The following is a 23,130-nucleotide window of genomic DNA, read 5'->3' as shown; positions in this document are numbered from 1 at the left end:
CTGTGCTCCAGGATCTTTGAAAAATATAGTTCAGTGGTTCAGAGATCACATTTGCTAGTTCCTTGAGAACCTTGGGGTGTAATCCATCTGGTCCTGGCGATTTGAACTCGTCTAGGCTGGACAGGTGTTCACTTACTATTTTCTTGCCTATCTTAACTTGTGTTTCTATTCTGTTTTTTATGGCACTATGTTTGATAGGCACTATGTTTGATAGATCCCTTTGTGTAAAGACAGATGCAAAAAACGAGTTAAATAGTTCCGCTTTCTCCCTGTTGCTTGTCACCTTCTTGCCACTTTAGTGGGGTAATCACTCACTGAGGTATGAATACATGGTATACAAAGCCAAAGCAATTGAAACCAGCTGATAGGGATGAGACTTGTTACTTTAAATGTTTGACCAATAGCTCCATTGCTAGCCTGATGATATAAGCAAAATGCTTCAGTCTTACCATCTTCAGCATAACAATTATTTTTTAAAAAAAATTTGCAATCCTAAAAGATAACTGCTTGTTCTAACTTAAAATTGATTTCTAGTTAACTCAATTAACTCCTATCAGTAATAAGGTACAATCAATATTATTGAACTTTTCTTTGGAGAAAGGCCAATTAAAGCTATATAAATGACAGATAGATAATAGAGATTATGCACCATCAATTCAGTGTTGACTCTGAGCAACTATATCTATAAACTAAGAGGATTATCTGTCCCAAACCTGGCCCTTCAGGCCTCCCATCATCACTGGAATTTCAACAACAACAACAAAATCATTTTTGTCTGCAATTGTTCCTTTTTTTCCCTTCCTTCCACATTTCCCTGAATTATAACTTCTCCAGAGAGTTAGATCTTTTATAATGTGTTCAAAATATGACCCTAAACATGAATTTGATAGCATATTAAGTAAAATATATTGTTCAAGAGTTTGCATTCCTTTTAAACTTTCCTTTCTTTGATATTGGTATGTAGACCAGGGGTGTCAAACTGCCGGCCCGCGGGCCGGACGCATCACGATAAAGCCACGCCCACCCCATTGCTGGCAATGGGGAAAAAGCTCAGATACGTCATGCGACGTCCCGTGACATCATGAGTTTGACATGTCTGATGTAGACCAAATTGACCGAATTCTTAGCCACCATGTCATTAATTTGCTGTATAGTGTGATTAAAATAAAAATTCTTCTTCTGTTATTAGCCATATTTATAGATATCCAACTTGATAAAGTATGTCTGATTTTATCAACAGTATTGCAGAATTTAGCCTAGTACATAGAAATTGAATGATTGATACAGATCTGATAATAATAATTATACATAAATCACCTTATGGACTTTTTGAAAAACTGGATATCTGAAGGGCCAATACATTCTGATAAAATGGATACACTCTTGGTCTTCTCTATTAAATGCTGCCATCTTGTGAGACTGAGGAAGCACACCTTCTCTGCTGTAGCACTATCCTCTGGAATATCAGCCCCCTAAACATAAGAACTATGCCATCTCTTCTAGGGGTCAATAAAGCTCTTAAAATCTGGGTTTGGTCCCAAGCGAAAGGTTAATGTATCAAAGTATTATTGTATTTCTGTGTCCCTGTTTTGGTCAGTGTGTGCTGTCTGGGTGGTTTGATGTTTAATCTATGTAATGTTTATGTGGGAATGACCTTGGGAAAAAGGAGAAAAAAACCACACAATGATCTAGTCCAGGGGTGTCAAACTGCTGGCCCATGGGCCAGATGCATCATGCCAAAACTGTGCCCACCCCATTGCCGGCAATGGAAAAAAAGTCACGATACATCACAACACATCACATGATGTTCAAGTTTGACACCCCTGATCTAGTCTGATAAATGAAATCTAAGTTTGAATGGGCAGGTAGAAAATGTGTCACAAGGGATCCTCCCTATATTTGGGCAGAGTGAAATTAAAAGAGAGTGGTATTTTTAAACTTGCAAGGTTCTGTTACTGTAACCTTGCAATATAGATAGTATTAGAAATCATTGTTGACACTTCTTCTCTGGATTAACTCAAAGGACTAACAATCTGTTTTTATTGATTTTTTTTGCTTTTGTATGCTACCCAGAAGCGACTAAATTTGGGCAGCTAATAAATCCAAAACTAAATGAATAGGCATTGGTTAATTTTCAGCACATTGACATTAACTTGTGAAAAGATGGGGGATGGAGAGGAACCCTATCCAGAAACCTCTCTTCTGTGGCAAAAACTGCCAGTCTATCAGCTGCAAGAGTGGCACTGTTCTACCCAGTGAATGTAATAGAAGGAAGAAAGAATTAGGGCACAGGGGATCAGTCTGAGTGAATACAGCTACTGGGAGCTTCCTTGTTTCTCTCTTTGGGGCTTAAACAAACATTGCTTTATAATTGGAAGCATTCTTCTGAAGTCCCCAAAGTGCTTCTCCCAGGTGCAGCATCAGTTTATGAGAATAAAGATTTATGATCTGGAACCTGATTTATTGTGGAAATAGGGGTGCCTACCACAGAACCAGTCTTTTCCATCAGACTTGATGAAATGTGATTGATTCCAGTGTTCTGCAGCTGATAAATGCCAAACCACAATATCCTTCCATCCAACAGAAGAGCAAAGTCAAGTAAGAACAAAGAAAACTAAGAATGCAGGTAAATATCTTCAATATTAGGTGTACTATTAACTGAATTTTACATAGATGTTCTTTCCTCCAAGTTTTAGCTGCATTTTTAATAATAATAATAATAATAATAATAATAATAATAATAATAATAATAATAATAATAATAATAATAATAATAATAATAATAATAATAATAATAATAATAATAATAATAAAGTTGGAAGGGACCTTGGAGGTCATCTAGTCAAACCCCCTGCTCAGGCAGGAAACCCTATATCATTTCAGACAAATGGCTGTCCAGTCTCTTTTTAAAAACTTCCAGTGTTGGAGCATTCACTGCTTCTGGAGGAAGGTTGTTCCACTGGTTAATTGTTCTAACTGTCAGGAAGTTTCTTCAAGGTTGCTTCTCTCCTTGATTAGTTTTCATCTGCTGCTTCTTGTCCTGCCTTCAGGCGCCTCGGAAAATAGCTTGACTCCCTCTTCTTTGTGGCGGCCCCTGAGACACTGCTATCATGTTTCCCCTCGTCCTTCTCTTCATTAAACTAGACATACCCAATTCCAGCAGCCGTTCCTTATATGCTTTAGCCTCCAGTCCCTTAATCATCTTTGTTGCTCTTTTCTGTACTCTTTCTAGAGTCTCAACATCTTTTTTACATCGTGGTGACCAAAACTGGATGCAGTATTCCAAGTGTGGCCTGACCAAGGCATTGTAAAGTGGTATTAATACTTCACATGATCTTGATTCTATCCCTCTGTTAATGCAGCCCAGCACTGTGTTGGCCTTTTTGGCAGCTGCAGCACACTGCTGGCTCATATTTAAGTGATTGTCCACTAGGATTCCGAGGTCCGTCTCACAGTTACTACTATTGAGCAAGGTACCCCCTATACTATACCTGTACATTTGGTTTTTCTTGCCTAAATGTAAAACCTTACTTTTTTCACAATTAAATTTCATTTTATTAGATAGCGCCCAGGATAAGAGGATAATAATAATCTTGTAAGGAACAAATGATAGTTTAAAAAAACAGTATTCTATCCAGATTTCATTATACTTTGAATAATCACATTAAAAATGCTGGAACTGTATTTAAAGGTAATTAAATATTCCATTGAATAAGTAGCTCAGTCAAAATGAAAAGGTGCAAATGACAATATGCTGCAAGGATATTTTTCCCCCGAGTACATAATTCTCCCCAAAACTAGATATTTTTGGAGGACAAAAATATGATTCAGTAAAGAAAGCTAAAGTGCATCAGTCCTACCTTACAATTTTTTCATATCAGTGTATATCAGTTAAAAGAAAAAAAACCCTCTTCTGAACCATCATACTGACTTGAGTTACTTCCATTCAAGAGTTCCATCCAAAATGTAAAGCCATTTCAGCTACTCAATTCAATATGGAAAATTGATAAAATTTCCTTTGGATCAATTTTTGATGCAAGGTTTGCATATTCCTAGGGAATTCAAGTAGTTGTTCTTTTTAAAAGATGTAAGGACCCCAGTCTACACAGAATCACAGCAAATGCTGAGGTTATGAAGTTTTCAAATATTTGCTATGGTTCTACCACACAATAATAAAATTGTTCATGACGATTTGCACTGGAAACTATCATCATAAATCTCAATGGTAATTAGATATTATATTGTTTGACTTAGATTTATCTCTCAGATGAATAGCTATGTGCAATAAATTAACAAAATTCATTTAACAACATAAAAATATTATATGACTGTACATAATTTTGGATCTTTCTAGGTCACTGGAATCAGAATTGTTGAAATAAAAAACTATTCTGCTATTACAGAGTTTATCCTACTGGGTCTCACTGATTCTCCAGAAGTACAGATACTTCTCTTCTGGTTGTTCACATTCATCTATGTTGTAGCTCTAAGTGCCAACTTCCTCCTTATCTTTACCATATCTACTTTCAAGAAACTCCACACACCCATGTATTTCCTCATACTCAATTTGTCCTTAGTGAATATATTTTCTATCTCAGTTACAGTTCCCAGGTTACTCCAAAGTCTTTCGACCAATAGAAAAATGATTTCATTTTATGGTTGCATCACACAGGTATTTTTCATTATATGGGCCTTGGGGTCAGAAATGCTTCTTCTCTCATTTATGGCTTTTGACCGCTATGCTGCCATCTGTCATCCTTTGCATTATACCATTATCATGAGGAAAGAAGTATGTGTTGGCATAGCAACCATTGTATGGATTGCTGGAATGATAGATTCTGCTCTACATGCTGGACTTATGCTGCGCCTTTCATTTTGTGATTCCAATGTTATCAATCATTTCTTCTGTGATATTCCTCCAATGTTGGATCTTGCATGTTCAGACACCAGTATAAATCAATTTATGACCATGATGGCAAATGTAGTATTTGGGATTTGTAGCTGTGGATTGACTCTAACTTCTTATTGTTTTATACTGATGAACATCTTCAGGATCCATTCTGCTGAAGGGAAAAAGAAAGCATTCTCCACATGTTCCTCACATCTCATTGTAATAACTCTTTACTTTACTGCACTCATCTACACATACATCAGACCCTCTTCAGTGTATTCTCCAGACAAGGACAAGCTTGTATCTCTCATTTATTTGGTGATAACTCCAGTTGTTAATCCAATCATATATTCACTGAGAAATAAAGATTTTAAAGAAGGAATGAAAATTCTCACAGGTTACCTCAGGTTACTTCCAAAACCTTAAAATTCATAGACAAAATGCTGCTATGGTTTTAATGTGCAGAAAACAATCATTCTTTATAAGTTACATATTGTGCTTGGGAATCTCTCATCCCATTCAAAACTGGATTTATTAGCCATAGCCCAGTGACGGCAAACCTTTTACAGACTGAGTGCCCAAACTGCAACCCAAAACCCACTTATGCATCGTTGAGTGCCGGCTGGGTGTGGCCCATTGGGTGGGTGTGGCCCATTGGGAGGGCATGGCCCATTGGGTGGGCGTGGCCCATTGGGTGGGCATGGCTGTGGTGGTAACGGCAGACTGGGTGGGACTAAAAAGTTCAATCAATCAATTCCAACTTTGCAAGATCTTTTTTTTTTCCCATGAGAAGTTGAAATTGATTGATTGAACCTTTTTTTTTTTCACACAGCAGAGGAGGCCTAAAGCGATAAGGTTTTATAATACCCAGCTGAAGGCCTAGGACTGGGGCGATGGCGTGCATGCCCACAGAGAGAGCTCTGAGTGCCGCCTCTGGCACCCATGCCATAGGTTCGCCACCACTGCCGTAGCCATTCAAAACTGTATTTATTATTTTTGAAGAAGAAAATCATAAAATGTAATGTAAATAACTAATTCTTTAATGTTATTTTAAATCTGAATGTAATTTTCCAAAATACTTATTTAATTATCATATTCTATATTTGATATATTCATTATCCATTTGTTAAATACACCATCATATATATTAGGGAAAGATATGTAAAAAATACATTTCCTATATGTGTCCTGAATTAGTTCAGCATCATATGAATTGAATTAAGAGGTACCTGTTACCTGCTAAACTGGATTTGGAAACTGTATTAAAGTTTTTGGCTAAAATTGGACTGTAATGGATATTTTGGGAATTATACTTTGAAAAATGGGTTATTCAGGCCAGACATGTACACAAGATAGGAAAATATGTGAAAGAAACAAATAAACATTAGGAAATAAAGAAAAAGGTACTTTCTTTCACAATATAGAAATTACAATTAAAACATTTGAACTTTGAAGGAAACCATGAAAGGAGGTTTTTACAAAATTGTGTGGTAAATTGTATCATTCTTGCAATACCAAATGAGGAGAAAGCTCTGGAGAATTCACAAATTTCTCCGCAAACAGAGACACAAGGAGTGGGAATTGGGATCCTTTTTCAGAAGAATGGTATAGCATGAAACCTATCCTTGACCAGCAGAGTGCTAGTCTTATCACCAAAGACTAAGAAAAGTGGGGAGAAAACATGGGAGGGTTTACAATGGAGTGTCCTTGAGTGGTATTTGTCTCCTATTTGCCAATCAAACCATATCCCTGAACCAAATGTGGTCCTGTCTACTCAGGGATGAAAATGAGAGAAGAAGAGGCATCAGAAAAAGTATCTAAAATATCTAAGGAATATCACAGTGGGCAATAGAAAACACATCTTCCAGAAACCCATCTCTTCTAGGGAATAATAGCAAACTAAGATGGCTTTGCTTTTAGTGGACCTGATGAAGTAGGAGTAGGTGAAGCACCATGAATTTCTCTTGGGAAAAGAAGAGTATTTGGGATGACCCAAAGGGCTCCTTATAGCCTTCCCATTATGGGACTGTAAAGTAGTGGCTTTACAGTGGATTTCAGAGCTCTGGGGATTGGAAGAAACAGCTTGGCCCAAGCAGCAGTTGGAGTCTTTCATGAAAACATTGTGTTTGCCACTTTCTCTCTCAATCACTTATATTGGAAATGGGTTATAAAATGCCATTTGGATATTAATAAATTCTAAAAGGACTATTTTTATCACACTGGATTAATTTCCTCAAACCTGCAGCAGTATAGCAATCTTTCTCTAGATTACTAGAATGCTAACAATAGAAGTTGTACTTATTGAGACATATTAATGGCAATCTTACAAACTACAGGTATATGTATTTTTCACAAAGATACTAATCATTCTTGAGAATACATATGATATGGATTTTAAAAATACAACTAAATGACTTTGAAGGTAAAGATTGAACCAAAACTTTGTCTGATCACAATTTATTAATTTGATTCTTAAAAGAACTGTTGCTGCATAATTGGAAACATCCAATTGTGGACTCACTTGAAGTCCCCAAGGTTTTTCCCCCTAGGTACAACAATAGTTTATAAGAAGAAAGACTTCTAACCTGGTACTGTGGGTAGAAGGGAAGATAAAGATGCCTATGACAGTCTTCCCCATTAAACTGATAAAAATGATTGGGTCCAATGTTTTGCAACTAATTGTTTAATTGTTTTCCAATTAAAATTGAAAGAGAAATAAAAAAACAGCTGGAAGTAGAGAAAGCAATGTTAGAGCCACCTAGGATGCATCTTTTCTATCCACTGTTCAGCTTTCCATAAAGTCTGCAAGTCGTTTTAATGTGAATTCCTGAACTTTAACTTGTTTTGCTTTGGCTTTTATAGACAATAGTCTATATTTTATAGCATGTTGTTTATATTTTTATAAAATATTTTATGTCACAAACATTAAAAGTTGAAGGAAATAATGTAAACAGGTTTCTGATAAATTGTGTAGTAAGCTGCAACATTCATGAGAATAGCAAAAGAGGAGAAGATCTAGAGAATTGACAGGTTTCTCTGCAAACAGAGACACAGAGTTGGAGTCAAGAGGACCAATTATTTTAAGAGGGTTGATGTAGTTGGGAAGCCACAACTAGGCAGCAGGGCATTCATGTTAGCATGAAACATGTCATGCAGAAAGAATCAATAGTATTTGTAAAGTTGTAGAATAGAAGATTTACTCAGCTGCATACACAGGAATCTAGTCAATTAATGCCTGGCACTTAATTAGCTCTGGATAATGGTCAGTGTAATTTACTGGTGGCTGGACTTGGATCTCTTATGGCAACTTAAGGACTGTAAATTGATTACATGTTTTATTCTGCTGCCTCCATATTTCCTGCTCTTCTTTCTCAAAAGTCTAAGAAAAGTAGGATGAAAACTTTGTCTCTTATGTGCCAGTTTATTCACATGCCTGAACAGAATGTGGTCCCTTCTACCAGGGATGAAAATGAGAGAAGCAGAAGGATCTGTGCAGAGGGAAATCTTATGCAGGGCCATCTTACTGAACTTCTGGAAAAAAATGTGTTAAGTACATTCTACAATGGACAATGGACAATGGCATCTTCCAGCAACTTATCTTTTCTGGGGTGTAATGGCAATTTAAGATGGCTTTGCTTTTGGTGGAGCCAATAATCATTTTGGAACGTGGAGCCAGTTAAAGAACTGGCTCCATGAATTTGTTTCTGGAGAAGAAGAGGACTTGGGGTCACAAAGAAGTTTTTAAAAACATTCTCCATGACAGACCACATAAATTGTAATGGTTTCCAGTGGGCTTTGGAACTCTGGGAGTTGGGAGAGTTTTGTCTAAGCTTTAGAGGCTTTCATAAGGTTACTGGATTTGCTCACATCCTCTCTCAATCACTTGTTGAAATGGCTCATAATATGTTTTTGGAAATTAGGAACCTACAAAAAGACAACCCTTATCACACTGGATTAATTTCCTTAAATCTGCAGCTATGTATACTGTAGATCTTTGTATATATTATTGGAATACTTACAAAACAAGCTGAATTTATGGAGGAATAAAAATGGCAATTCCACAAGCCATATTAATTTTCACAAAGATACCAATTGTTCTTGAAAAACATATGATAAGGATTTCAATAATCTGACTAACATGACTTTGAGATTTGATCAAAAGTTTATCTGATCACAATCTACTAATTTGATTCTTAAAGAGAACTGTTGCTTCATAATTGTTATATTTAGAAGTGAATTCAAAAACACTTGGAACAAGAGAATGCCGTGTTAGGATGCCTCTTTTTTTCTTTCACTTGTTTAGCTTTGCATAAAGTCTGTAAGTCATTTTCATGTGTGTTCAGTTCAAAGGTTCCTGAATTTGCAGGGCTATTGTTTTGGCTCCTTGGCTATTGTCTATGTTTTTTATCACACTGTTTATATATTTTTTTAAAATATTATTGTTATACGCAATGAATGAGTGAATGAATGAATGACCCGTTCATGAATTTTCTCAACATGAAAAGTATGTCAAGAGTTACAATGGGTAAGATTATTTTTAAATAAAGTACAGTAAGTAGGCAGTCCTAGTAATTTTCCATTTCTATTTGTATCTACTATTTAATAAAAACAGTTCAAAGAGCTATGTACAATAATAATAATAATAATAATAATAATAATAATAATAATAATAATAATAATAATAATAATAATAATAATAATAATAATAATAATAATAATAAAAAGTTGGAAGGGACCTTGGAGGTCATTTAGTCCAATACCCTGCTCAGACTTATTTGAAGCTTATTTATTTTTATCCCACAATTCTTACTTTTGTAAGTAATTCAAGATAATGAACTTATCCAATACTACTTCTCCTATTTTCCTGACAACAACTATCTTGTAAAAGGATTTGGGCTGATAGGAGACTGACTAACCCAATGTCATCCAGCTGCCTGGGTTTCATAACTAAGGCGGGACTAGAATTCATGGTGTTCCAGTTTATATCCTTCCTTCCTTCCTTCCTTCCTTCCTTCCTTCCTTCCTTCCTTCCTTCCTTCTTTCCTTCCTTCCTTCCTCCCTCCCTTCCTTCTTCTATTTTCTTGGAATATTCATTTAATGAATGAACTTTTAATTAGGATTTTAAACAACCGGACATAGTTTATTTCTCATATATCATGGTATGTTACTTTTAAATTATTTTGTACTCAATGTTGAAAATAACACAGTATTAAAATCCCATCAGACATCCCATCTTTAATAAGGAATGTACTGCCTCCTCCCTGGGAAACTGCAGTGTTTTTGCCAGATTTCCCCATCACCTTCCGTTTCCAGGTGCACACTACATCACAATAACTCATGCAAACAGAAACCTCTTTTGGGGTTCTCCATAATTTTTTAAAATAGGAAGGGATTCTGAGAAACAAGAAAAAAAGAAAGAAAGAAAGAAAGAAAGAAAGAAAGAAAGAAAGAAAGAAAGAAAGAAAGAAAGAAAGAAAGAAAGAAATGGTTCTCTAGTAGAAGACATTGCAACTTTTTAGTAAACCCCAATCCTCAATATGGAAATTAACTTGGAAGAAATACATGATGGCATACAATGTTTTATGTATGCATATGTGGTACGAAAGAGAAAAGCATTTCTTTACATGTTCTAATAATTTTTGCATTGAACATAACTAGAAGAGACTTTCTTCTCCATCAATGAAGTATATACTTGATAATCATGATATCAAGGGACTCTTTGTGATGTCTAATTACTATTTATTGCTCATTGCCTGTATTGTAGCCATGTACCATCTTTGCTGAGTTCTTTGTGAAATATTCTGATTGAAAATATCCGGTTTCAATTTATTTCAGAATGTTGATTGCCTCACATCAACATGTAGCTGACTGATTTCATCTTTCACTGTGTTGCACTTTCCAATATTCATACTTTCGATCTGTGTTCCTATTGTAATTCTGTTTTGTACCTTCAGATTTTTATGGTTGTTGTTGCATTGAAGAAAAAGGAAAAATAAATGTGAGAGAGCAAATCCAATATAGTTCAATAATTTGTTTACATCTAATGGACAAATTTTTTTCAAACTAATGCTATAGTGTTCTTTATCTACTAGATGTTGTGGAACATGAGATATTCTAGGGTATGGCTACTCTGAAATTCTCCCCCACCCCTCTTTCAAATAGTTTGGGACTATGCAATCTCTTCATCTGGACCTCATTCTTGGAAACACTCTTTATTGACAAAAGTCTCCCCCTTTGCTCCCACAAGTGCACATTCAATCACACAAATCAAGTTATAGGACACTATTTGAAGGAACTAAAGATCAAGATTTTATAAAAGTGAGAGGAAGGAATATAAGATTGGTTTATTTGATCAAGGATTAAATGTAGATAGGTTGGCAATCCTTATTGATTTATTTTATTTTATTTGCTGATCAGGACTGAAATGGCAAGGTTGTAAGGATTTGCTTATAGATAAGAGATGGCATATGGGAAGAAGAATCACTTGTTTTATTTTAAGGAAAGATTAAAAGTTAATAAAATTGTTTACAGTTGTGATAAAGGGGGAGTCTTTTCCTTATATATTTCTTTTTTTTCTTTTCCATGTTCTTACTTTTTTGTTAGTCTTTCTTTTCTTTTTTCCTATTTTTCTTTGTATTTATTATACTTACTATTTTAATTGTTTCTTTAGTTTGTATTAGCTTTTATCTTTTTGATTGTAATTTTTAATAAAATTTCTATATATAAAAATATTTTCTTGTAACATCAGCAATGAAAGCCATTAATCTAGCCATGATGTACATATAAATAATACTTTGCAATCTGAACTTTTCTGCAATAGTACTTGAAATTTCATTCAAACTGACCCATTATCCAGCTTACATCATCACTATTTAATTTATGCATGTGGTTTTCATTGTAAAATACAAAAGTGATTTAATTTCTTCTCTTTCATATTGCACAGTGATAACTTTTCTGTTGCCATTAAATTGACAATCCACTTCCAACATTTTCCTGTACCAATAAAGTGCCTGCCTGCCTTAGATGAGACACTTTACATACCTTGGGTGACCCAAAGGTGCTTTTTCAAAAGGCAAGTGGGCTTTATTTTTCTTTGAAAATGTTTTGCTTCTCATCTTAGAAGCTTCTTCAGTTCTTCTGTTGTTAGATGAGAAGCAAAATCTCTTCAAGAAGAAACAAAAAAAAGTCCAGTTGCTTTTTGAAAAAGCACTTTTGGGACAACCATGAGTTGGATGACTGAGAATTTCCATAGACAACCTGCTGGGCTGTCACAATCCTGTCACTATTTATTAGTCCCTCCCCTAAGAAAACTCCTGATCACACTGAGGAAACATTGCAGGACTTTTCAGGAGGAGGGTGTTGTAAATAAATTATAAATTCTGGAATATATATGTACAATATTCATTGAAGAAGTGAAAAAATATATTTTAAAAAAATCATTGAGAGAGATGCAAACCAGCTCCTTTCTATTTATTGATTTTTTTTCATAACCTAAACATTTTTGTACAATTACATAAATCTTAGGGAAGCATTAGATCTAAAACTATAATTGCATTTAATTCCATATATTGAGAAACCTCTCTGCTAGTGGAGAATACAACCTTGTTAATTTATCCAGGCTTATATCTATTGCAGAGGCAACACTGTACTGTAAATCTTCCTATTGAAACAACTGTATTTAAAGAAGCTTTTAAACAAGTGGATTTTAGTTGAACAAAGCCAAAGTTAGATTTTTTGTTAAAATGCCAAATGTATGTGTAAATTTACATGAGAATGTAAAACAAAACCCTTCTCTTCATGATTCCAAAATCCTTCTCCCTTCATCATCAAGTTTATCATTAATTTATTAGAAGAAAGGTTTCTAACTAGAAGATTGGATTATTCTGGAGATAAAGTGCCTATGCCCTCCCCATCAGACTGATGAAAAGTGATTGACTCCAATTTTTTTGCAGCTGATAGATGCCAAACCAAAATATATTTCCATCACTCAGAAAAGCAAAGCCCAGCACAAAGAAATAAGAATGAAGGTAACTGTTTTAATTTCCTCATCTGTTTTTTTACTTTTATTTCACCTTTTGTCCATTTATGAGGAAGTGACTTAGGTACAGACTAAATCTTACACACTGTCATTCTACCAATTTTAATATCTATGATATTAGAAGTAATATAGACTGATTTAAACTTGTGCTGTTCTTGTTAAGGACATTTTTTGTCTTAGATTGTTAGAGATCTGAGAATAAGAGTCTTTTTGAGGTATCTTGAAATCATTATATTCACTGCATTACCATTTTTCCACACATTTCATATTAATTAATGAAAATATAATATGTAATTAGATTCATTTCATTAAAATTGAATAATTCTTTTTGCAGCAAATGAATTCATTTTATTTGACCCATGCCATGAATATTAGTATTTTTCATTGCTCACCATCAGCTATTACAGTATTGTTAATCTAACACACATATACTAAATTCTGAGTTGGGACAGGATAATAAAAGGTTTAGATAAGGCATATGAGGAACTATTAGAAATTGCAAAATGTCTAAAACACCTCTCAATGGTCTTATTTTTTTTAAAAAAACAACACATTTTGTTACTTCCAAAATCTTTGCAGAAGTTTTTGGAAAAGTCAGCTGTAGTTATAGCACATAATTTTAGAATGTAAATTTAGATGGATACTTTTATTAAAATGTTTTATTGAAATACCCACTTTTCTATTAGGAGGCATATTAGTACATATTCCTATAATCTCTAGGGTCATATAATGAAATTTAGGAATTTTTTTTGTCTAGTGTGCTTATAGTCTATATTGGCTGTCCTTTCTATGAAAATTAAATTATCCTGAAAGAATCATATATTTTTCTAGATATATGTTGCCTTTGAATTAGATAGCAATGATTTGAAAATAAATGTGCATAATATACATAATGGATGTGCATAGTGGATAAGGGTGATTCACAAATTCACACACAGAGGAAAAAAAAAACTTCTTACAGGCAAATATACAATGATCTTCCTTTTGCTGTCTACGGTCAGGAGTCTCTTTTAGAGGACTATTCCAAATGGTATATTGTGCATACTAGTTTCCAATTTTTCTCATTTTCTTCTATTGTTAACTGAAGTGATTGTAATTGGTTAGGAACTGAATGTTATATTATCACACGATAAAACTTAGCAATGTAGTTTGATTTTTGAAGAATTGTTTAGATTTCTTTGAATCAATTTTCTGGAAAAAAAAACCTTTCCATAATCTTAGGAAATTGATCCATACTGAAAGCAGAAGAATCCCAGTTTGTATGGGATCTTTAAGACTGCCTAAATCATTAGATCCAGAGCTCCTTTAAGTTAGCAGGTTATATAACACTTTTTAAAAATAACTGTTCATTGTTTGGTATGTGATCTGAAACAGGAATAATTTATGAAAAATCATATGATTTTTACTGTAAGTATCAAGATCAACATTTTTATGTATGCAAGCTGACAGGAATATATAAAGCAATTTATTTCAAAGTGGATGAATCTGATCATCTTTACTGACCGTGAATTTTCAGAGTAAAATACTTTTTTAATCCTTTGTACTCACCCATTAATTAACTTTAATATTACAAATGATGGGCTGGTTACATCATTAAAGAATTAATAATATACTGTATCTTTTTAGGTCACTGGAGTCAAAGTTGCTGCAATAAAAAACCATTCTGCCATTACACAGTTTATCCTGCTGGGTCTCACTGATTCCACTGAACTGCAGATTCTTCTCTTCTGGCTATTTGCATTCATCTATATTGTAGCTATAACTGCCAATTTTCTCCTGATCTTTACCATATCTACTTTCAAGAAACTTCACACACCCATGTATTTCCTCATATTCAATTTGTCCTTAGTAAATATATTATCTATCTCAGTTACAATTCCTAGGTTACTTCAAAGTCTCTGGACCCATAGAAATACTATTTCATTTTATGGCTGTATCACACAGATATTTTTCATTGTGTGGGCCTTGGGGTCAGAATTGGTCCTTCTCTCATTTATGGCTTTTGACCGCTATGCTGCCATCTGCCACCCTTTGCATTACACCATTATCATGAGGAAAGAAGTATGTGTTGGCATAGCAGCCATTGTATGGATTACTGGAGTGATAAATATTGCTGTACATACTGGACTTATGTTACACCTTTCTTTTTGTGATTCCAATGTTATAAATCATTTTTACTGTGATATCCCTACAGTATTACATCTTTCATGTTCAGACACTAGCATAAATGAATTTATGACAAAGATTGCCGATGTGGTTTATGGCATGTGTACCTGTGGGTTGACTCTAACTTCCTATTTTTTTATATTGAGGACTGTCTTCAGGATCCGTTCTACTGAAGGAAAGAAGAAAGCTTTTTCCACATGTTGTTCACATCTCTTTGTAATCAGTTTTTACTTTTCTGCAATCATCTACACATATATAAGACCCTCTTCAGCCTATTTCCTAGATAAGGACAAGCTTGTGTCACTCATTTATTCAGTGGTAACTCCGGTTGTCAATCCACTCATATACTCTTTGAGAAACAAAGAGTTTAAAGAAGCAATTAAGGTGCTCACTAGAAATTTCAAAATGTTTCCAAGATCTTAAGTTTCATCAAAAAATGCTTCTGTAGTTCTGACTTGCAGAGAAACATAGATCATTATGAGCTACATTTTATGTTTAGAACTCTCATGTACAGTATGAAAATGCATGCACCCAAGTCCTTGGGAAGAACTCAATAGGTGGATAAAAAGGTCAAATCCAGTCTGAACAACTGGCTGACTGGGCAATGAACAATATAGTTAACATCAATATCTATTAAGTTTTATGATTTTTTTTCTTTAATTATGTCCAAATGATTAAAGCAAATTATAAAACTTAATAGATCTTGATGTAATTATATTGTTCATTGCCCAGTAAGCCAGTTGTTCAGACTGGATTTGGCATTTTTATCCACCTATTGAGTTCTTTCCAAGGACTTGAGATAGCTAGATGTGGATGTCTGATGTTCTTAAAGATATCATTGCAGGATGTAAGCAGTTCCTATATAGATAATAACAATTATTATTATTATTATTATTATTATTATTATTATTATTATTATTATTATTATTATTATTATTATTATTATTATTATTATTATTAGAATACTGCATCCAGTTTTGGTCACTGCGATGTAAAAAAGATGCTGAGACTCTAGAAAGAGTACAGAGAAGAGCAACAAAGATGATTAGGGGACTGGAGGCTAAAGCATATAAGGAACGGCTGCTGGAATTGGGTATGTCTAGTTTAATGAAGAGAAGGACAAGGGGGGACATGATAGCAGTGTTCCAATATCTCAGGGGTTGCCATAAAGAAGAGGGAGTCAAGCTATTCTCCAAAGCGCCTGAAGGCAGNGTATAGGGTTTCCTGCCTGAGCAGGGGGTTGGACTAGATGACCTTCAAGGTCCCTTCCAACTTTACTATTATTATTATTATTATTATTATTATTATTATTATTATTATTATTATTATTATTATTATTATTATTATTATTATTATTATTATTATTATTATTATTATTATTATTATTATTATTATTATTATTATTATTAATTGATGTTGTTGTTGTTATGTAATCTATCCAAAGAATTAAGTTATGGTTGTACTCTATTTTTGATATATTAATTAATCATAGTTTTTAATATAATGTCAGACAAAGTAGAGAAGGTGCTCCAAATGATGTTTTCTACGTATATCTTGAATATATTCTATGTGACATGAATAAAGTATAATACAAACTGCTTCTGTATTATATGAATTTAAATAATTGGGACACAAACTGCTAGAATAGGGTAAGCAACAGTTTTGAAATATGCTTTGTAGTATCTCAGTATAGCACCAGCTGAAACCACAGACAGGTGAAGAGGATAACAACTGTCATTCAAGAGTCCTATTTCACAAGTTGTTGGTTGTGATTTCCTAATTCTGAAGATGGGCTTGTGGGAGCAGTTGGGGTTATTGCTAATGCATCAATCGCCCTGCTACACAGCAATCTCCCTCCCTGAACTGCTGGAGACCCTCTTAAAATTGTCTTGAGGGTTGCCCAAAAGTATATCCTGGAGTACTTCAATTTGTCATCCCTAGGGCTGGTTTTGGAAGCATCTTATGAGATTATAGCCATCACAGAGGCTATGGGCCTGTCTTAGGATACATATGGCCTGACTCAAAATAGAGGCCACACACAGACATAGTTTCTTTGTCAGAGCAGAGGCAATGTGATCTCAAGGAGGAGACTTTTTTACTCCCTTTGTCATGGTTATATCACACTCTGTTGACCTTAACATTTTCCTATGTTACCCCTTTCTAGAGGGAGGCAGGGCTTATTCAGTTGTCTTGCCCCAGTGATTGCAGGGTTCTAAAGGAAATTGGCAACTACTTCAGAGATTAAGTTGCAGAGTTCAGACAAGACCAGGAATATAGAGATGACAGGAGCATAGGACAGGACTATGAACATGTGACTTCCCCTTGGCTCATCACTCCTGGCACTCCCTTTAGATGTCATATCATGGTGCTTGGATATAATTTTTGAAAAAGCTAATAATGTTCAAGAGATCTCTAGAGTATTGCTGAAGGAAGACAAAGGATGAATCTGACTGATCATGAGGTAGAGCCATTATTAAGGTTTACCTTGCGGTGGTAAGAACCATGATACCTCAATAATTCTCTGTTCTTATTGTGTCCATAGGGTTGCCCTACTTAGGATTACCTATTTCTATTCTGTGTAAAGGTAACTATGAGATTCATTTTTAATGTTGCACTAAGAAATTTTGGTGGATAAAATCCACAAAATTTTATTTTCATGGATAAATTAGATTTGTTCTCAGTTGAAGAGCAAGTATGGTGTAGATTCTTTTGAGATGTCCAGGGAAAGGACTTGCTCAATTATCTAGGAAGAGTTTCATCTTCTTCGGCATGAGGGAATGGAAGGGTCCTTGGAACTATAAACACAGATATCTGTGAATTATATCTTTGTCCCCCTTGTTAATCAAGGTCACCTAAGTGGTGACATATTGATGGGTCCAAGTAATAGTCAATTCACCCTTTAGCAAGAGAGTGTTCCTAGCACCATTGAAATAGACAGTGTGCTGTTTCCTTAACTTCACTATTCTGAATATTTTTTATCCTTCTCATTTGCACTGAAACTCCAAAGAATCCTGAATGTGATGGATTATCTGGACCCCTTCTTGTCAGATTACATATCTGGATATGGGACAGAAATGGATTGGTCACCCTTCTGGATAAGCTCTGTGAGAATGAGATGGGGCTGGTACAGCCATTCCTGGTTCTCAGCAGCTTTTGATACCATCAGCCAGGGTATAAAGTACTTTTGGTCAGCTTCTGGAGTAAGAGGTCCAGCTTATGGCCCCTGCTTTTCTTGGATGATGCAAGACTTCGGGCTCTCCCTTCTTATTTTTAACAATTACATGAAGCCACTGAGTGAGATCATCTATTATTAGAGGATTAGGTATCATTAGCATGTACATGTTCATCCTGGTCAAAGTAGATGATTCTTTGGATTTCATATCATGGTGCTTGGAAGCTATGACAGACTGAATAGGGGGCAACAAACTTTAACTGAACCCTAGTAAGATAGAGGAGCTCTGGGTAGGAGACTTTTCTGCATCTGGAAGTTTTCCATCTTTAGTCTTCGAAAAGCTAGAGAGCTTTTGTTCAACTTCAAGTTGTATGGCAGATCAAGTATTACTGAATCAAGAAATCCTCCTTTCTGTCACTCATTCTTTAGTCATCTATCAGATGTACTACTGCAATGGGCTTTATATAGGACTAATATTGAAGGGTATGATGAAGCTGCAACTGGTGCAGAATGCAGCAGCATGATCAGTCCTTGCGACCCTAGGGTTGTGCACATAGCATCTCTGCAGATTGCTTCCAGATCCAATGGGAGGTGTTTGGTTATTACCTTTAAAGCTCTCCATGGCATGAGGACAGCGTTCCTGAATTGCATCATCACAATTAACCATCCCACATGGTCAAAAAAGAATGTCATGATGTGGATTTTCATAAAATAATTTTGACTGGGACTTTTAGAAGGCCTTTTTTGCTTTTGTCCCTGCTCTTTGGCACATCTTGCCCACCTTCTGGACTATTAAGATCTGGCTCTGTCAAGTAGTATGTATATCTAAGAGTCTTGTGGATGGTTAGTGCCCTGAGGATATTTTCTCTGCCTTGTTAACTTTTAGCCTTGTTAACTTTGTTATTTTTAATAGGAGGAAATGGAGGAGTGAAGTTGGAAAAAAAATCCCTGTTGCATGAAGCCCATCTCCCAAGGAAAGGAATGCTGCCTACTCCATTTCCAGAGCAAAATGAGTTGTAGTCTATCCAAGGTTTGTACACAAAAAGTGGGGGAATCCATGCAGAGGATCTATCTGCCAAATATCATGGAAACCATGTAGTGGGGATGGCAATGGAGAAAGTTATCTTAAGTAGGAAGGTGTGTCTGTTAATGAGAGGGGGGACACCACACTAGACTGTGAGAGCAAAGGAAAGGAGAAAGAGGCAGAAATTCTGGAAACATTATTCATTCTCTCTTCTGGTTTTTGACAAATATTGCTTCATATCTGGAAGAATTATGGATCCTCTTTAAATCCTAAGGTGCTCCTTTCAGGTGTAACATTGTCTGATAAGAAGAAAGATTTCTAAACCAGACCATGTCTAACACAGACTGAACCTTCTCCAGCAGACTGATCCAGCAGATCAGCTCCAATGTTTTGCACCTGATAGATGCCAAACAATATTTTTTTTGTTCTATCCAACAGAAAAGCAAAGTCCAGGAAGAGCAAAGAAAAAATAAGAATGAAGGTAAATACCTTCAGCATTAGATGTAATCTTGACTGAATTTCACATTGATGCTCTTATTAACCTCATTTTCTCCCAGATCTTTACCTACAGATTTACTAAAATGCTCTGATTCTAATAATCTGGGAATTATTGAATTAATGATCCTCATTGCACTATATTATCCCAAAAATTGTCATATTTCTAATAGAAATATAGTAAACTGTTAGATACATTCTATTAAAAGAGAATAATTCTGCAACCTTTTTTCTAAGTTTCATTTCTGACATTTAACCACTAAAGTAAATAGGAAACAAGAGGTATTCCCCCTCCCCCAAGTTCAGGGTAATGACAGAATGGCATAACTTTCAGGTGTGGCACTCACAGAAAATCTAGATGAAAAGATTCTAAATATGAATAAAGTTTTCTGCTGTCACATAAATAGTGAACTAGGTTTGTGCCTAAAGCAAGACTAAAACTTATGGTCCCCCAGTTTTCAACCTAGTGTATTTTTACACAACATCAAATTGGGTCTTTCTTCACACATTAATTATCTTTAATATTAAAAGTATGAGTTGTTTACATCAGTAAAAATAATATAATGTATCATTCTAGGTCACTGGAATCAGAGTTGCTGAAATAAAAAACCATTCTGCCATCACAGAGATTATCCTACTGGGCCTTACAGATTCCCCCAAACTGCAGATATTTCTCTTCTGGGTGTTTGCATTCATCTATGTTGAAGCTCTGGTGGCCAACGTCCTCCTTATCTTTATCATATCTACTTTCAAGAAACTCCACACACCCATGTACTTCCTCATATTCAATTTGTCATTACTGAATATATTCTCTGTCTCAGTGACAGTTCCTAGGTTACTCCAAAGTCTCTGGACCCATAGAAAAAGAATTTCATTTAATGGGTGCATCACACAGATATTTTTCATTATATGGGCCTTGGGGTCAGAATTGGTCCTTCTCTCATTTATGGCTTTTGACCGCTATGCTGCCATCTGCCACCCTTTGCATTACACCATTATCATGAGGAAAGAAGTATGTGTTGGCATTGCAATCTTTGTATGGCTTACTGGAATGATAAATAGTGCTGTAAATACAGGAGTTCTCATGAAGCTTTCCTTTTGTGATTCCAACGTTATAAATCATTTTTACTGTGATATCCCTACAGTATTACATCTTTCATGTTCAGACACTAGCATAAATGAATTTATGACAAAGATTGCCGATGTGGTTTATGGCATGTGTACCTGTGGGTTGACTCTAACTTCCTATTTTTTTATACTGAAGACTATCTTCAGAATCCGTTCTAATGAAGGGAAGAAGAAAGCTTTCTCCACATGTTCCTCACATCTCTTTGTAATTAGTTTTTATTTTTCTGCAATCATCTACACATACATGAGGCCCTCTTCTGTCTATTTCTTAGATAAGGACAAGCTTGTGTCTCTTATTTATTCAGTGATAACTCCAGTTATCAATCCACTCATATATTCTTTGAGAAACAAAGATGTGAAAGAAGCAATGAAAATGTTTACTGTCAATCTAAGGGTGCGTCCAAGATCTTAAATTTCATCAGTAAAATATTCCTACAATACTGATGAGCATTAAACAATGTTTTTTCATATAGTACATATTGTACTGAAGAGTCTCTTTGTTGGTATAAAAATATAATCATCCTTATCATATATTGTAACAAAACTGGATTTAAAATATTTTGTTTTCATGATTATTACATTGATACATTATCTTATTTCTTGTTTTCAAAAATGCTTCTTAAGCCTTTTCTTCCAGGTAATCCAGAAATACAATGAAAACCTAATTATTTGTATCATCATAAACTACATACAAATATCTTAGATAAGGATTATTTGATGAAGCATTCCCTTAAAACATTCTAGAAATACCTGAAGCTACATTCATAGTACATTTTGAAGATTTCTGATTTGGGAATCAGTATTTTTTTTAAAAGAGGGGTTTATATAGGAAAATTGGGAGAGAAATTAAAAGCCCCAATGTTTGTAGCTCAGGTTGAAATGAGGTGTTCTTGGTGTTCACCGAGCTTGGTTGTTTTCTTATAAACATTTCATTACTCAAATAAGTAACCTCATTAGTGCTAGCACTAGCACTGATGATATTATCTAATTTGGGTAATGAAACATCTGGAAGAAAACAACCAAGCTCAGATTAACATCAAGAATCCCTGAAATTAAAAGTACTTGATTCATGGGAAAATCATCATACACTCACAAGTTTGGGTGATTTGGCTCTTCAACTGTTGATTATATTTTACATCATACTGCTTATGCTGTTTCTAATTATTATATGACAATAAATACACTGAATAAAATATACTTTCATGCTGTAAAATTCTGTGTGGAAAGTCTTCTTTGTCTAAAAGAGCAATCAGTTTTCTTATCATAGCAGATCATGTTTTTTTATTTTTTTCTATTTTAATTTTAAGTGCTTGAGATCATCCTGAAATGTGAATGGGCAGGGTTGGAGATTTGCATGATTTTTGTGACACCGGTACAATTCTTAATATATTTTTGTTGCCTGTCCTTAATAAAAATAACACTTAAATATTTTTGAAGTAATTAAGTTTATTTATAGTACACAGAACTGGGAAGGATGAGTGTATTTTGAAAATCAGTAAAATATTGAACATTTATTGTATTACATTGATAAGATTTTCCTCAAAAATGTTACATATTGTTTATTTCAAAATTTCTGAACTTCCTCATATATTTTATTCCTTCAGTTTCCTTTCTACCACCATCCCTCCAAAATTATTAATTTAATTTAAAAACAACTGCATTTTTATAGTCAGGATTCTGCAGTTAAATTATGTTAATGACTTTTATTAAATAATGTATTTATATTTTAAATTTTATTTTGGAATGCAATTTATCCTAATATTCATTTATTTTCTACAATACACATTTTTATTATAGTACATTACAGAAATGTTTAGATTGAATTTTGCACTCTTGTCCACCTATCCTTGCAAAAACCTGTGATAGGCAGATGATGGTTTTGATATATTAAAGACATAGTCATATGTCTTTAAGCTGTTCGAAGTAATACTGCCTTTTGCAGTTGACTGATGGTAGTTTTGTCCATAATCTGTTTGTGTGATATTCTTGAAGCTACCTACTATTTCTTCAGCTATTTCTTCAGCTTTTTTGCACAGGCAGAATTTGTTATGTATTGCTATCTTCTAAATTCTGGCTTTTTATGTATTTACTCTTAATACTTTGTCTTGTGCAGCCAGAATTAGCCCCCCCCCCCCCCCCCCCCCCCCCCCGCCCCGGTCTCTTTCTTCATTTTTCTTGCTCTTAGTTATTGCAAGATCTTTTATTTGGTTTTGTTT

General features: G+C 34.6%; 3 protein-coding genes across 3 annotated transcripts; all 3 read left to right on the top strand.

Moving 5' to 3' along the window:
• The first annotated feature begins 2,620 nt into the window (after nt 1-2,620).
• On the top strand, nt 2,621-5,317 carry LOC114922633 (olfactory receptor 13G1-like). The gene is made up of 2 exons (XM_029284348.1): nt 2,621-2,626; nt 4,355-5,317. Exons 1-2 carry the CDS (start codon nt 2,621-2,623, stop codon nt 5,315-5,317), a joined length of 969 nt encoding a protein of 322 aa, XP_029140181.1.
• Nucleotides 5,318-12,912: 7,595 nt separating this feature from the next.
• LOC114922632 (olfactory receptor 13G1-like) lies at nt 12,913-15,518 on the top strand. Its single transcript, XM_029284347.1, has 2 exons — nt 12,913-12,918; nt 14,556-15,518. Exons 1-2 carry the CDS (start codon nt 12,913-12,915, stop codon nt 15,516-15,518), a joined length of 969 nt encoding a protein of 322 aa, XP_029140180.1.
• Nucleotides 15,519-19,766: 4,248 nt separating this feature from the next.
• On the top strand, nt 19,767-21,326 carry LOC114922631 (olfactory receptor 13G1-like). Its single transcript, XM_029284346.1, has 2 exons — nt 19,767-19,772; nt 20,364-21,326. The coding sequence occupies exons 1-2, from the start codon at nt 19,767-19,769 to the stop codon at nt 21,324-21,326; spliced, it is 969 nt and encodes a 322-aa protein (XP_029140179.1).
• Nucleotides 21,327-23,130: the final 1,804 nt, after the last annotated feature.

Source organism: Protobothrops mucrosquamatus, unplaced genomic scaffold (assembly GCF_001527695.2).
Source record: "Protobothrops mucrosquamatus isolate PMUCROS unplaced genomic scaffold, P.Mucros_1.0 scaffold550, whole genome shotgun sequence".
NCBI lineage: Eukaryota > Metazoa > Chordata > Lepidosauria > Squamata > Viperidae > Protobothrops > Protobothrops mucrosquamatus.
The sequence above is the reverse complement of the archived record's forward strand: the minus strand, read 5'-3'. Positions and strand labels throughout refer to the sequence as shown.